At 40.2% G+C, this 12,747-nt stretch overlaps 1 protein-coding gene across 5 annotated transcripts in view; it reads right to left on the bottom strand.

The window, feature by feature from the left end:
* Positions 1-12,747, bottom strand: part of MEIS2 (Meis homeobox 2) — a 172,556-nt gene that overhangs the window by 156,379 nt on the left and 3,430 nt on the right. For all 5 annotated transcript variants that reach the window (XM_063398824.1, XM_063398826.1, XM_063398825.1 and 2 more), the window contains exons 3-6: positions 11,561-11,702; positions 10,991-11,041; positions 10,180-10,230; positions 9,107-9,256 (exon numbers count right to left, since the gene is read on the bottom strand). In XM_063398824.1, the coding sequence (XP_063254894.1) occupies positions 9,107-9,256; positions 10,180-10,230; positions 10,991-11,041; positions 11,561-11,702 (394 nt within the window). The remainder of the gene's footprint in view (positions 1-9,106; positions 9,257-10,179; positions 10,231-10,990; positions 11,042-11,560; positions 11,703-12,747) is intronic.

Genomic DNA, 12,747 nt, shown 5'->3' with positions numbered 1-12,747 from the left:
TTCTCCTCCTGTCCTCCTCCCCTTTCCTGATCATTCCCAATACCCTGCTGTTGCTTAAAGGAAAACAGGAATTCTACTGTACAGGAAGAGCTTTATCAGCACCACATGAAGGCAGGCAAGAGATGGAATTTCCTCTGGCAGAAAAGGAGAGCAAGAACACATGAAACAGATCAGAGTAGGGGTTGGACCTGCATTACTTGTCACCTGGATGCGACAACTTAAATCAAGCACATTATAATGATTCAACAACAAAACAAACAACAAATCGCCCCTCAAAAAAATTGCTTCTTAGGTTATTTATGTTTGGCGTGGCTTAAATCTACGTTTGTGAAATAACACTAGACTATTAAAGCATGATGAGAAGCTGAAATCAGCAAGTGACAAGAAAGATAAGTTCTTTGAGCAGGACTGATTCTGACCTCATCTACATCAATGTGTAGTAGGAAAAAGTTCAACATAATCAACTGATTTACCCACTGTAAAATACAGTGTAAGCGTGATTGGGACCAAGTCCCAAAATCTATATTGAAACATCTCAAAGTAATCTTCTAGCACTGATTAGTACCACATGCTGTATAGCAACACAGAATAGAACTGCCAAGTAACGGCTTGCTACGATACCCAGCAACATAAATCTGATGGGCCTGACCTGGATCACAGCAGAGACAAAGGAAAGAGCCCACGACTTCAAAAGGTTCCCAGTAAAGTCTCAGGTGACCAAAGGGTAAGAAGGATCCAAATTCCCTTCACCTTACAGACAGACACACACATACACCCACGAATGTTGTTCCATGACAGGAAGACATGAGTAAAATCAGAAGACAGGTCAGGATCTGAAATTTGCCTAACCTGTCAGCACAACACACAGCACAACAGCACTTACGGCACAAAATCACCAGCCCTGCCAAAACCTAGAAGACTGATCTACTTTTCCTCATACAGAACTACAGCAGGAAAAAACTGCCACCAAACAGTAACATTTTATATTCATTGAGGTTATTATGTTAATTTTCTCTAATTAATGCTGTTATTCCCCACAGTTTCATTAAAAAAAAAATAGAAAATAAAAAGAACAACTAACCCCCCCACATTTTATCATCATTTTTCAGAGTCAGGTGGAGAGAAACACAAAAAGAAAGATGAGAAGTCTTGAAAGTTGAAGCGGCCCAGGTGTTATTACAGAGAACAAAAAAGTTGATAATAACATTAGCAAAAAGTTCAGCTGGAAATAAAAGGCAAAAACTGTGCGAGTTTCTTTACAGCCTGGATTAAAACACAGTTGTGCCTATGAGCTTCTCTTTTTATCTCTGACTTAGGAAACCACTCAAATAGCTTCAAGCTGAAGGCAAACAGCAGACAGGAGCTCTTCAGCCCTCTGCAGCCTCTTAGCGTCAGCTGTTTGCCGGATGGTAATCAGATAAAGAGCTAGAAGAAATACATGAAAAAGAAAAGAAACAATAGCATAGCATGAGTTTAGCCCTCCAACAACATCGTGCTGGAACCTTCTTTTAGAAAACGTAGTAATTGTTCACCTAGGCTAAACTTTTCAGGGAACACAGTGAGTTATGCTAATTTTGTGTACTGCGGGCTCTCTTGCGCTGGCTGCTGTTGGAGCTCCTTATCACATGTATGAAAGTTACAATAATTAATTGGTAACAGCTCAGCTATGTTTTAAGGTGAACGTCATCCAAAACCTATCATACAATATTTCAAACTCTAGACCAGCCTTTCTGTTCCAAAGCTGTAAAAATTTGTAAAGGATCACTGAATGAGACTTCCCACAGCTGAAAACACTTGCTGTCTCTACCAGGCTGAGTTGTTCTTGACCTCAGTTTGTAGATCCAGTTTGAGAAAGACAAACTGCATTGATTGAGATTTCAATGTTTTTCTTGTGACACAGTTTTCTTGAGGAAGCTATTTGGCAGAGTTTTGTTGGAGGACAGAAAATATAAGATAAGGTATTTACTAAATGCAACAGTAGAATGTTGAAGGAATTTGAAAGGCAGAGAAATAGATAGACTTTAATATTAAAAAATATGACAAATAATTTTAAGGATGGAGTTTACAGACCCATAAAATGACAGCATTCTTTTGGTTTGGACTAAGATCATTGTACGAGTCACTGAAATGATCTTTTTCTCCCCTAGACAATTTCCAACTTCACATCTCTCAAAAAAATTCTTGGCCAAATGACCAATCATAAGTATTTATTTTATGCACATTTCACCAAAAAAAAAAAAAAAACAAAAAAACAAACACACACACACAAAAAAAAAAAAAAAAAAAAAAAAAAAAAAAAAAAAAAAACAAACAACCACCAAATGACACCTCTACAGTGTGTGCTTCACTGGATAACTTCATCAATATAGTTAGTATAGTTGAGGTACCTGAAGAGATCATAGTCTAAAGCCCACTAATATTAGTTTCAATTTTTCTGTTAGTTTCAATGAAATTTATATTGAGTTATCACACTGAAAAAAAAATTAAAAATAAGGAAAAGAAGAAATCAAACATATAGCTTTAGATAAATTATACAAACTGCTAGCATGGCTTCTCATTTCTTCTTGCAAGTTTAGTAATATACTTTTCAGAAACACATTGAAGAGTACAGATGATATCTGCCAAAATGCAATTGTCTATTTTGTGTACGTGTGCATACTATAAAAATTTCACACATGTATGACCTAAAGTAATGCCAGATACCACAGAAAGTGAACAGCACACATGTATCTATTCCCAGTAGTTTTAATAATTGGGAGCCAAATATGGTACTCCTCTTGCTCTTACCTAATTGTGTTAAAGAGCAGTGTTACTAGGAGAAAAGCAGTGAATACTGAGTAGAGCACAATAGAAGGAGATGGAAAATAGATACAAGAAGCTATGTCTCCAGGGGCAGTATTTTCTATTTGCTGGGCTACAGACTCACAGCTGATAATGCAAGTTGTAATTAATATAAAAGCAGGAGACAATATGGGGAAAGCTTGTACTAGCAGGGCCACAGGAGATCACCGCTATCCACTGTTTCTCATTTACACACATGGCCTTCCCTGGAAAACACAATTTTACCAGTGTTTTTTCCCTCAAAAGTAAAAAAAAAAAAAAAAAAATTATTTAGCCTCACCATCGCATTTTGCTAAATCTAGAAAAGAGCAACAGAAAGGACAAAAGGCATAGAGAGCCAATCTGATACATTTCTGTTGATGCTGAAAATCTGCTGGAAACCATAGGAATTTTCAACTACTACAGGATTTCTTGAACAGAGATGTTGTAACAGAGAAATTTGATATAGGATAAACTTCTGACAAATTGCAATTCTTACTTTGTATGTCCAGAATATCTGCTGGACAAAGTCTGGCTAGCTTTTTGTGAGCGTATGTAGTTCTGTTAGGGATGATTCTGATCTCATACTGCTTTTTATGGTGATATTAAAGACTCAATTAACCATAAGGAATCTGCTTCTTATTTATAACTGGGAAGTAAAATCAATCAAGCCAGCTGATACCCATGTGAGTAAGCTGATTTGACTCACATATTTTAACTGAAGTTTCAAGTACACAACTCTGACAGGATCAGGCTCCAACATAATTTTATCAATTGACAAAATCATTAATCTTAAAAGAACAAACAAAACACAACTTGTTTTTATAAAAGAAACTACAGTGGCTATAAAGCTTATTGTTTCAAAACGCGGTTGGACTCAAAGGTCTGGTAAATTAATTTTACAAACACAAAACTGAACTGAACTACTTGACACAGATGGCACTATCCCCCCCAAACACAATTCAGATCCTGCTCACCTTGTTCTTACAAGTAACATATGTAAACACAGTGGAATGACTGATATGACTGATACCCTAAAGATCTGTATCTAGGTACAGCCATATATGAAAATACGATAGACTATGCAGGACACGGAAATTTATCACATGCACGCATGTGTGTTTCTGTGTGTATCTGTGTCTGTGTTTTGTGTGTGTAAAGTTCAGGATGGTATCTTAGAGATCATGTCAAGTGCATTTAATAATAAACTTACTATTTAAAGAAACTTTCAATAAGATAAAAAGACATGAAAAATTCTAATTTTACATAATATGTATGTCTTCTAGAAAAGACTACTCCTGGTATTGCTAAGGTTTATTTTCAAAAAAAATGTGTACTTAATGTGATTACTTTTTTGTACTGGAGTTACACAATTGAAACAAAAACCAAGGCACACCAATCTATCAGATATTTTGTATATATGTATAAGTTTTAATTCTTGTCCCTTGATTTTTCATTTGAAAAAAGTGTCAGGAGCAATTTTTGAGTCTCCTAGAACATGGCAGAATTCTGAAAACCTGTATGTTTTGTATTTTCTAATTAAGAGTGAAATCAGACATGTAATTCACCTGTCACCAAGGAACTTGAAAAAGGAACTTGAAAAGTCAAGGAGACTTGAAAAATCAGGGGGGTTTGGGTTTTTTTAATTGTCCTTCTATGTCATTCCGTGTGGCTACCCTTCATCTAGGCTTATAGAGAACTCAAATCAAAAAGGGAACACAGTTATCAAATAGATACTGAAAAACATTATTGGTTCAGTTTGAGAGAACAAACTTTAAAGTTAAAGCACTCAAATCTGAGACTTCAGCTGTTGACAAAAGTGTACCTTGGGCCATCAAAAAGCAGGAATGCACAACACTATTCACAGTCCTGGAAAGTTCTGATGCTCTTTGCCCCTTCAAAAAGCCCAGGGCCTACTGCAATGTCCTAAGTCTTAAGCCACATTCTAAGTTTGCCTTATTATTGTAGCTACTTCATTTTCCTTCTGACACACTACAGACAGAAAGGGTACCTTTGGGGTCTGATCTGGTGTTTCTTGAAACTCCCACTGAAGTCCACTAAAGTGTAGCATACCTACAGGCTCTACCATCAGGCCCCCAACTACTTCATCATTACTCAGTGAAATCTTACCTAAGGATTTAATTATATTACTGCAACAGGTATGTACTATGCTATTTTTATTTTTTCTTATCTGCAAAATGTCAGGAATTTTAACAGACCACTCTTTGAGGAGAAATATTAAAGAAATGTTAAGTTGTCTGGATATCCAAAAGTACAAAATAAAGTATCTCCTCATGTGAAAGATGCAAGGTTTAATATTCAGACTAATCTTTCTCTTCTACAGTTAAGATGTTGTATTTCTAATCTGTCAAGAGTGGGTTTTTTTATAAAAGAGGTATATGTATATTTATATCTGTTTTAATCGTATCTTAGGGATTATGATCTGTATATCATTACCTCTGAGCTACAAAAACATGACAAAATATCAAAAAGAGTGAGGCCCTGATCCTGTTCCCACAAAAGCCAGTGGAAGGACAGCCATACATTTCTATGGGAGAATTACTAGGCTTCAAAACAGGTTTGTGCTAAAGGAAGAATTGTATGACATCAGGTGAGGCCAGCTACAAATGGAATTTAATTAGAGTACAAAATGTTATCATATGTTCAAAAAAAGTTTAAAAATCTCCCAATTTTATGAGCGTTGTGTTTTTAAAAATTGAATAGCTTGAAATAAGAAAATAAAAAGATCTGCAAGCAATCTCATCAGACATTTTAGGCTGAACACAAAATTCAGGATATGGCTTGGTATGTTTAGTTGAACAATAAATTGTCTGCACTGGGAAACCAAATTTGAACTGCAGCTGCAAAGGGGGTTTTTTTTCCCTCTTTTCTTATCTTTTTTTTTTTTTTCACCTAACTAATCTGGTTCAGCCAGGGCATAGCTGTAATTACCTTCTTCCCATCTACAGCTAATACCTCAGAGCAATAAAAAAAAAAAAATGAGGGTGTTAAAAATGCAAACACTAATTATGGGCTGTTATATTTACTAAACACAGCTGAGTAATAACAAAAGTTTAAGCTTCTTGTGGCCAGCACTACACTATTTTGATCTACCATGTCCCTGGACCCTTTACACTAACTATATTACATAACAGTTAATAATGCACTAAAATAATATTCAATAAACACATTTATTATCAAACATGTACAGCACAAGCACTTTCAGCTGTCTCTTTTTTTCAGCACAGGTGTATCTCTGAAGAGTTCATTCCTTTGTTGTTTTTGGGTTTGGTTTCCAATTAAGTTATATAAATAGCAAAGCAGTAGATTTTGAAAGGGGAAGCATGCAATATTTGAGTACCCCATTTAAAGTCTTATGGTAAATATTGGTTAATCCTACAATTCTTTCTGTTACTTTCCTTCATGCCTATTTTAAGGTCTAGAAAAACAATAAAGCTGAGAGCTGCCTTACTTCCCAATTCAGCACTGCCACTGTCACTACTACCACCTCTCACATTCACATTAAACACACAGAGGGTAGCTTTACACCACTTAATAACAATAGAGGGGTATGGATTTTTGGGGTGTCAAACAGCTGTCACAAACTGTCACCTCCACAAGAGAAACCTTGGCACGCAACAAATTAACCTACACTTCTTTTGGGCTATCATTATTCATAGCCAATCAGTTGAAATGCTCCTAGTATTTCATGTGCAAATAAAACCATGAGGGGAAGACCCGCGGATCAGAATAGTGGGCCAACACATAAAACAGAGGAAACAACATGCTGTCTCTGTCCTTCTGAAGTGGCTCATCATCACCCCTACACCAACTTTCACCAAATGAGACCTAGCCTAAGGCTATATATTAAATATGCATATCAAGGCAAATGAAAAAAAAAAAACCTGGAGAGCCAAATTGGACAAATTTGCATGCTTGAACTGCTACATTTTCAGGTAGATGCTCAGAAATGATAGGTCATTTTTTAATAGACTTGCAAGTTTATATTAGCCATTTTTTTAAAAGCTTTTCCTTTTCTATGAAAAAACATGTATTTCTTTCTGCTGGAACATTGTACAGTGCAAACATAAAATATGGTAGTTTGACTAAGCCATATAAAGGTGCTAAAGTTTTGTCAGGAAAAAAAGCTAATATTAAAAAAAAAAAAAAAAAAAAAATCCAATAAGGAGACACATTTCCCAAAACGCATGAATAAAATGTAACTATGTGATACAACTCTTCATTTCCCAGTTGGTGTTCTGGTTGCACAAATTATTGCTTCCTTTCAAAACAAATAGCAGGGGGCTAAAGTAAAAATGTTATAGCTCAAATCTCCAGGAAATAAAAGGCTTTAAATTATAATACCCAATGAAGTGGTAAACCCTAACGGGTGCAAGATAAATGGGTTGTCATATTTATTTGAGTTTGTTTTTGGGGCCACAAAAGCAAAAGGAGATTCTTCTTAGGGAAGATAATAGTTACCAAATTATCAAAATGCTAACCCCCTTCACTCCTGTCCTATCATTGTGTGTGAATTTAAATATTATAATGGAGCACTGCAAATTGGCTTGAGCATTTGCCATCTGCCAGAACCCTAAACAGGCTAGTTTATCTAATCTCTTCAATATAAACATAAGCATGCTCCATTTCTACACTTCCACTTGAAACACACTCTCGTAAAGAAACTGTACTGAAGAAACATGTTGGGTTTTTTTTTTTTTCTGTTTCTCTATATTTTACATAGTGACTCACTATCTTTCAGGTTGCCACTCATTTCAATTTCTTTTCTAGTACTCTCCCAGAATACTTATGCCCACGAATTTAGGGTTGTAAAATGCCATGAAACAAATATTTTTGAAATTGTGTCATGCCTCATGGAGTTTATTACCTACATGTGAGTTAGCTGATAAGTAGAGAAACTTTAAGGAAGATCTGTATACATTTTTTTCTCTCAAAATAATAGACTTAAAATGCAAAACATAGCACAAACCTTGTCATACAATGTTTACTGAATACAAATGAGAAAATGAAAGCTAAGGCTTGGGTCCAAAAATATTTCCCATAACTAAGCCACGCCAGAAGGGGGACATTCAGAAAAATTTATTATTATTTTATCTCCCAATTCAGCTTCAGTCCAGGTCTAATGTAATTACCAGATACACACAAAAACAACATGTTTTCAAAGGAAACAAAAGCTCCTAGAAAGCTCATGCTCCCTGGGCTTCCTGCTTCTTAACACACTGGGAAATAAAGGCAGGCGCCTGTGCAGAAAGCATGGTTAACTTCACACCGGGTGTTAAATTAATATTTCAACCGCTAAAATATTAGACTCTATCATTTAGATTATTAGTTCAATTGAACCTAACACTGTATAAACCCCTTTGCCCCCAGGGATGCGTTCCTATAAATAAAGTGGAGTTCACACCCACCCTTTTTAACCAGAACTATTCCCTCCCTTTTCTGTTGTACCAGCTGCAATCTTTCCCTCCACATCCTGAAGTCTCTCTGCATCTACATCTTTTGAAGGATCAGAGAAATCACTCCAAAACCCAGAAAAACAAAGGCACTCTCCTCACCACGCACACCAATGTTCAGTCCTACACACATTACACTAATTCACCAACTCCTAAAGTGTTAAAATCAACCGCTAACCTACGGTTACTCAATCATCATTCTCTCCAACTTTCTGTAATACATTGTTAATAATTGCTTCATCAAGGTTACTGTCTTTTATTATGAAGATGCTTCAGGCGTTTGGCAATAAGTCCATATTCTGACAATAAATTGCTATAAAGCAAAAGCATTGGAAACTCTAATGTGCTAACCCCTTTTTTTTAATGCAGTGTGGTATTGCCAATAATTCTCATCACTTGTCATCCCCACGAGAGGGGAGGGGGGAGCAAATCAGCAAACTTTCTTCCTAACTTTCTTATCTGTGTTTCCTTACATTGATGCATTGATTACAAAGTTGGCAAAGAGCAGCAGAAAACACCAATCCCCACACCAAACCAACAGTTTGCTAGCTCTCCAAGCTGCCCAGAACAGGAAACTTTACAAACCATTGCAAACTCTATGCTTTACAGATGAAAACTAAAGGAACCTTTTGCATGTCTACAACTCAGCAAAGCAAGAGGGAAGAAAGTTTGAAGATGGGATTCGAGCTTGTAAGAGGTGAAGGTAGTAATAATACTAATAGACAACAGCAGCAAAGCAAGGAAATCTGGAACAGATCTTCTAAAAAGGTTAAAAACTTAAAAAGTCTCATAAAGAAAAAAGAAGGACTTACATGATCGGCTAAATTTGTGGAAGATCCTGAGAGTTCTTCATGGTCTGATTTGGAGCTGCCATCCCTTTCATCAATAACGAGGTCTATTGGCATTTTTCCTTTCAAACAACTAATGTACCGATGGCAGAAATTATCACACAATTCATGAACCTGAAAAGAATAACAAGAATAATAGAATCAATAATGGCAAAATATTGTATTTCAGCTTTTTTTTTTTTTTTTTTTTTTTTTTTTTTTTTTTTTTTTTTTGGTGGTAAGTACAACCCTCTGATCTACTCCACAAGTAACTCTAATTAAGGGGGACAATAGTTGAAGGCAAGGAAACAATAGAGAAATTGTTGCAGCACATATTATTCTCTAGAGACTTGCTGCAGCAACAAGTTAGAGAGAGAGATAGTGGGCTCGGACTTGTGTGCTGAAGAAAATATGACTCTGTGATAACATCGGAACACTGGGAGCTGGACCCAAGTGGTGACTCCGGAGCATACACAACCCAGACAGGTACAACTAGTCACTCGGGACAGGATCAGTTTAAACCGGGGCTAAAAAAAGGTCTAAATGGCCGGGAGCAGTAAAATGAAGCTACTTGCTGAGGTTGTGGGAAGAGCCATTCTCGTCCCAGGGCACAGTCCCTGCCCACGCCTCGCAGGGGCCCCTGCCTCTTCCAAACATTTAGTGCTTGCTTGGGGTTAATGTGCCTGCCAGTGCTGGAGAGGAGAACCAGTGGTTTCATTTCTTTTTGTTAAACACAATATTTCTGAGTGGGGAAAAAGAGCTTCTGCTGAGGAAAGGGGTAAGGAGGACGAAAGGGGTTTAATAATTGATATTCATAAATACTGAAATTACACATACACACACAAAAAGGGAAAAAGCTGTCTGGGCATGTCTGTTGGGTGTCACATGCTTGCATGGCACAGGTTACAGTGTCACAATGCATTACCACTATCTTCTCTGGCCATGTTTACAAGTCAGCCCAAACAATTGGGAGGATGGCAGCTGAGGGGGGGACCAGGGGGGGAAGAGGAGAGGGGGTAGGGAATGGCGTGCCCCCCGCCCACCTCCGTGACTCTTACCTTTTCTAATTCCAAAAGATGAAACCTTAGTACTTGTATTGCTTGGATCATCTGCAAGAAAGTTTTGAGCAAGGGGTTACGTGGGAGACAGGAGCACGGGGACTGGTCAGAGCCGCGAGCCCGAGTGGGAAAGGGGGACAAGGGGATTGTCAGGGCGCGGGTCATTATCCGGGATTTTAGCTCATTGGTCACGCTTCAACAATTTTGATCAACTTTAACCTAAACACTTGATTTTTATCATATTTATTCCAGGAGCGGTGGTTAGTGCTTTATTACCGCGATCTTGGAGAAAACCTCTTCCTCTCCTCTTTCCCCTCTCAACACCCCGGCCCTCATCCCTGAGGGTCCGCAGAGAAGTCAAACACATACTCCCACCCCCACCCCCGCCCGCAGGAGAAAGGGGGGTGAATGTGTGTTTGAATAGTTTGGCATCTTCTTTACAAGCGGATTTAGGCACTTTGAATATTGAAATCGTTCACATTAGCAAAAGAATTACATTAGAAATCTCCAGCTCTCTCTTCTTAAGCAGTTACTTCCTTCACTTTTAGCTTCCCGTGGCTTTCAAGCTCAGCTTTGCAATGCATTGGGCTTGAGACTTTGCTCTGACTGGCTCTAAGAATAAAGCTCTTTGAAGCCCCTCGACGGCGACTTGCCGACCGGCCGGCGCGCCGCTGCCACGCCGCGCAGCGCGGTGCCCGGGCCGGCAGCCGCTGCCCCGCTCGGCCCGGCGGAGGAGCGCGCCCGCCGGCAGCCGGCGGGCGGGTCGGGAAGGGCGACAGGGGAGTGCGGTGGAAGACTGAGCGGGCCTTACCAAATTGTCCAGCTCTGGATTTGAAGAAAAAAGTGGTTTTTCGGCGCGGACCTGCAAGAAAAAGGAAAAGCGGCGTGAACCACAGCTTCTGCTTTAGCCCCGTAACAGGATCGCCCGAAAGGGGAAAATCCCTTTGACAAAACCGGCCGGTCCCAAAATCCGGCCGAAGGTGCTGGGTCACCGAGCTGTGGAGAGGAGCCAGCTCCACTCCTGCCGGCCCGGCACTGAGTCGGTCGCCGGTCCCAAGGGAACCTTCTCCTTTGGGTCCCCTGCCTGCCTCCCGCTCCCTCTGCCTCTAAAACTCGGCCACAGCTACCTTTCCCTGTCATCAATGCAGGACGGGAAGGCCCGGGAGTCCCAGCCCGACAGCGTGGAGGGGCTGCCGGCCGCGGGCGAGGTGGGGGGAGGTCAGGGCCAGCCGGGCCACCAGGGCGCACCCCCGCCCGCCGGAGAGGGGGCGCGGGGGAAAAGGGAGGCTGCCCCTGCCAACACCCGGCCGTGCGGGTCGAGGCGCTGAGGAGGCGGCGGGAGCGCTGGTGAGGGTCGGGGGCGGGGGGAGAGGTGCCGGACCTGTTTAGCGAAGACGGCGATGTCCTCGTTGAAGGAGTCGGAGGAGCAGACGTCCCCGCCGGCCACGCCGGGCTCCCGGGGCGTGCAGGTCGCCAGCTCGCACTTCTCAAAGACCAGAGCTAAGAGGGGGAACAACGGGTGCCTACCGGGCGGTGGCACACAAAGAGAGGGGAGGGGGTGGGGGAGAGGGAGAAAGAAGAGCTGTAATCAACAAGTTTGGTGTTTTGTTTTGTTGGGTTTTTTTGGTGTTTTTTTTTTAATCCTCGGACACACTGATACGGACACACGGGCACAGCCACACTGCAGTCTCGCAGTAATGCCCCGGGTAGAGCAATGGAGAATCACATTTGAAATAAAAATACTGGGTTTGGTGGCGAGTTTGCTGTTGCTGGTTTGTTTGTTTGTTTGTTTTTAATTTTGAAATTGCAATGCCAGAACCACATTCCCCGTGCAGTCCTCACCGACAAGGACAAAAGTGACCTCTCTAAACGCACAAGGCACCGAACGTGCTCAGCAGCAGCTCAGCTGAGAATGTTACACTTTTGCCACAGCTTAAAATACCGCAAAACCTGGAAGATCCCATCCCTACCCTCCAGCTATGACCTAAAACGAGAGCACAGCTAGGCAAACTGCAAACTACTTAATACGTAATTTTATTTTTCAAGGGGCCTGCTAACAAAAATGTGGTGAAGTTTCCTGGCTTAGGAAGCACACCCAAGTAAAATACCATCTGTCCAGATAAGTGAGCTGGGGAGGGGGTGGAGGAAGGGAGCACTTCGCGAAATATTTTCCCATAGTTGGTGTAGTCAGAAAAAAAAATTATCTGCGTGCTAAGTAGTAAGCATGCATTTGTTTCTTTTCCCCTTTGGTGTCTGATCAAGGCCCCACACTCTGTCATAGATGTTACTAGCTCTCCTTTTAGGATCAGTTAGTATTTTTTCCAAAAGACACTGAAGGGAATCGGTGTCATTCCCTCCAAGCAAAGCCCTGGTGCAGGCTTGAGTTTTGCTGGGTATGGATTTCTTTTTCCTCATGTTCTTTCTTTCTTAAATAGAAAATTCAGCTCATTGCCCCAAATATATTTATTTCTTCTGTCTCTGGGAAGAGCTGCTTCTAGGAAGTGAATCCCTTTTATTCTTACTACCTTCCGCGTTGTGAATAGCTCTTTATTTACAAAGTTGGAAGAG

This window comes from Prinia subflava, chromosome 5 (genome assembly GCF_021018805.1).
Source record: "Prinia subflava isolate CZ2003 ecotype Zambia chromosome 5, Cam_Psub_1.2, whole genome shotgun sequence".
Classification (NCBI taxonomy): Eukaryota; Metazoa; Chordata; class Aves; order Passeriformes; family Cisticolidae; genus Prinia; species Prinia subflava.
This window is presented reverse-complemented; position numbering and strand designations above follow the sequence as displayed.